At 43.4% G+C, this 3681-nt stretch overlaps 1 protein-coding gene across 1 annotated transcript in view; it reads left to right on the top strand.

Annotated features, from left to right (window-relative positions):
* LOC117939773 (reticulon-3-B-like) overlaps positions 1 to 3681 on the top strand; it is a 5971-nt gene that overhangs the window by 785 nt on the left and 1505 nt on the right. Inside the window, exons 2-3 of the mRNA XM_034865227.1 lie at positions 646 to 784; positions 3485 to 3554. Coding sequence (XP_034721118.1) covers positions 740 to 784; positions 3485 to 3554 — 115 coding nt within the window. The 5' untranslated portion in view covers positions 646 to 739. The remainder of the gene's footprint in view (positions 1 to 645; positions 785 to 3484; positions 3555 to 3681) is intronic.

The following is a 3681-nucleotide window of genomic DNA, read 5'->3' as shown; positions in this document are numbered from 1 at the left end:
TGGCTACCACAGCACCCTGAACCAGCATGGCTACCACAGCATCCTGCAGCGACATGCCATCCCATCCGGTCTGCGTTTAGTTGGCCCCTCATTTATTTTCCAACAGGACAATGACCCCAAACACCCCTCCAGGCTGGGTAAGGGCTATTTGACCAAAAAGGAGAGTGATGGTGTGCTGCCCCTCCACGGTTCCTGGACCTAAACCCAGTCCAGATGGTTTGGGGAGAGCTGGACCGCAGAGTGAAGGCAAAAGAGCCGACAGGTGCTGAGCATTCTGGGAACTCCTTCAAGACTTGGGAAACCATTTCAGGTGACGACCTCTTGAAGCTCATCAAGAGAATACCAAGAGTGCAACGCAGTAATCAGAGAAAGGAGAGGGGGGGGTACTCTGAAGAAACTAGAATATAAGACGTGTTTTCAGTTATTTCTACTTGTTGTTAAGTCCATAATTCCTCATGTGTTCATTAATAGTTCTGATGCTTCATTGATAATCTACAATGGAAATAGTAATGAAGATAAAGGAAACACAGTGAATGAGAAGGTGGGTCCAAACTTTTGGCCTGTGTTTGTGTGTGTGTTTGTGTGTGTATGTATGTATGTATGTATGTATATATATATATATATATGTATATATATGTCCCCCAGGTCTCTGCTGGACAGGGACATCTCGGTGTCCCCGGATTCCGTCCGCCTGCTCGTGAACCGGTCTCTGGTCCTCCTTAACCGGTTCTCCGATCAGATGAGGAAGCTGCTGCTGGTGGAAGACATGTTCGACTCTCTCAAGGTTACAAACTGCTAGCACGCAGCTAATGCTAATGCTTCACATTCACAAAGCTTTATCAACACCACATCATATCATACAATAAGGGGGACAGTTCATTCATTTGTTCATGTTTATTGTCCCCATGGGGAAATTATGTTGCAGTAAAATCATATCACATGGTAAATAAAACAATAGGACGGAGACAAGGCAAGGAAGAAGAAAAACCATAAAATGTACACGTTGCCATTCATAACATAGACCATGTTCTACACCAGCTGGGAGAAAGAGAAAAAGATAAACCAAATCTACCTATTATTGTACAGGACCTTCATTATTTAGGAGTTTGATGGTCTGTGGAACAGAGGAGAGCCTGGATCTGTTTTTTGTAAACTTTGGAGCACGGTGTGCTTGTCCGGAGAGGGAATTGAGCTTTCCTAAAATCAATTGACATCTCCTTTGTTTTAGAAGTATTTCAGATAAGGTTTGACTTCTCACACCAATCAGTAAAAAAGTCCAGACCTGGCCCATGCTCCTCTTCCTGGTTGTCTAGGAGACCAACCAGGGCGGTATCATATGCATACTTAATTCATTTTCAATTCAATTTTATTTATAGTATCAATTCATAACAAGAGTTATCTCAAGACACTTTACAGATAGAGTAGGTCTAGACCACACTCCAGAATTTACAAGGACCCAACAGTTCTAGTAGTTTCCTCCAGAGCAAGCAACAGTGCGACAGTGGGGAGAAAAACTTCCTTTTAGGAAGAAACCTCGGACAGAGCCAGGCTCTTGGTAGGCGGTGTCCGACGGGCCGGTTGGGGTTAGTGGAAATAACAAAATAGAAAAAATAGTAGTTTTTAGCAGTTCTTTGTAGTAGTTCATGGCATAGCAGGGCACTGTGTGCACTACAATGCACAGCAGGACATAGCAGGACGTAGCAGGATGTAGCAGGACGTTGCAGGACGTAGCAGGACACAGCTGGATGTAGCAGGACGTAGCAGGGCACAGCAGGACGTAGCTGGACGTAGCAGGGTGTAGCAGATAAACATGGCATTGCAGAACGTGTAGTGGGACCATGGTGACAGCTGCTACCCTGATTTTGGAGCCTCTCTGATCCAAGGGAACATGCTGGGGAAAACTAACATAAGGACTCCGGGGAATGACTCACCAGAGCTAGGTTAGTAACTAGGTTAGTAGCTAGGTTAGTAACCAGGTTAGTAACTAGGTTAGTAACAAGCATTTCTGGGACATGGATGCACATAAATGAAAACATAGAAAGATAGAGAAGAGAGGAGCTCGGTGTGTCAAAGGATGTCCCCAGCTGTCTAAAACTATTACAGCTAAACCAAGAGAGACAGGGTAAAGAGAGGAGCCTGGTCAGGCTAGAACTCTCCCCAACCGGATCGGGGTATATGCTAAGTCTCCCTTTTAGTTTCATTATATGCTTCATGATAGGATAGATAAATCTGACAACTATGACAAGAAGCAGGTGGGCCGGGTTAGGCGGACGCTGCAACTCCTCACTCCCTTACAATATTCAATTTTTATGCCCTAACCATAAGCTTTATCAAAGAGGAAAGTCTTAAGCCTACTCTTAAATGTGGAGACGGTGTCTGATTCCCGAACCCAAACTGGAACCTGGTTCCACAGGAGAGGAGCCTGATAACTGAACGCTCTGGCTCCCCTTGTACTTTTAGAGACTCTAGATGGAGCCTGACCATGAAGGGCTTTGTAGGTGAGAAGAAGGATTTTAAATTCTATTCTAGATTTTACAGGAAGCCAATGCAGAGAAGCTAAAACAGGAGAGATGTTAATAAAGTGCCTGTTAGGGAATGTGCTGGTGCTGGAGTTCATGTTCAGGATGAACATCGGAGAACATAAGACACATCCCTGGGGAGATCCTGTGTGAGTGGTCACATCGTCAGAGAGTGACGTACCAACTCTGACAGCTAAGAAGATCAACAATCCACGAGACCAAGACATCTTCAAGTAAAAATTCTGTTAAATATTTGCTAAAATACTTGGCTTAATAGTATTAATAGCAGAAGAAAAATCATCAAAAGTGATTTTGGCATGGTAAATGAATGTACAGAAGATGCAGCAGAGTTGCAACTGCATGTTCAACTCCTCTGGATGCTAAAGCTAACTGCACAGGGTCTAGAAGGTTTTGGAGATAATGTAAATAATATTAATAATAACAGATAATGTAGCTCTTACTAGGCACTCAAAGCACTTCATTACCAGTGAAGTTAATTCAATAGGCCTAAAGTCGTGAGGCCTGGGGATTTTTGGCACTGGCACAGTTGTGGAAGCTGCTCCTGGTGGAAGACGTGTTCGACTCTCTCAAAGTTAAACCTGCTAGCACACAGCTAATGCTTCAAAATCACAAAGCTTTATCAAAGCTGTACAAAATAAGTAGAAGAGAATAGACAGTAAAATGTCTTTAGAGTATTGAATTATAGCACTCAGCTAATGCTAATGTTTCAGCTGTGTGTTTTCTTTATGTTTCAGCTGTGTTTTCTTCATGTTCCAGCTGTGTTTTTTTTGTTTCAGCTGTGTGTTTTCTTCTTCGTGTTTCAGCTGTTTTTTTCTTCAGGTTTCAGCTGTGTTTTCTTCATGTTTCAGCTGTGTGTTCTTCATTTTCCAGCTGTGTGTTTTCTTCATGTTTCAGCTGTGTTTTCTTCTTCATGTTTCAGCTGTGTTTTAATCTTCATGTTTCAGCTGGCTGCGGTCATGTGGATGATGACGTATGTCGGAGCGATCTTTAACGGAGTCTCCATCCTGATCCTTGGTGCGTCCCTCTGGCTCATTGAATTTAATCTGTAACCCAAACCGACCTGTTCTAACTAACCCAAACTGACCTGTCCTGACTAACCCTAACTGACCTGTTCTTGTCAGTCTTCTACGAACTTCTCCCA

This window comes from Etheostoma cragini, unplaced genomic scaffold (genome assembly GCF_013103735.1).
Source record: "Etheostoma cragini isolate CJK2018 unplaced genomic scaffold, CSU_Ecrag_1.0 ScbMSFa_1075, whole genome shotgun sequence".
NCBI lineage: Eukaryota > Metazoa > Chordata > Actinopteri > Perciformes > Percidae > Etheostoma > Etheostoma cragini.
Note: the sequence above shows the minus strand (reverse complement) of the source record. Positions and strands in the feature narration are given on the sequence as shown.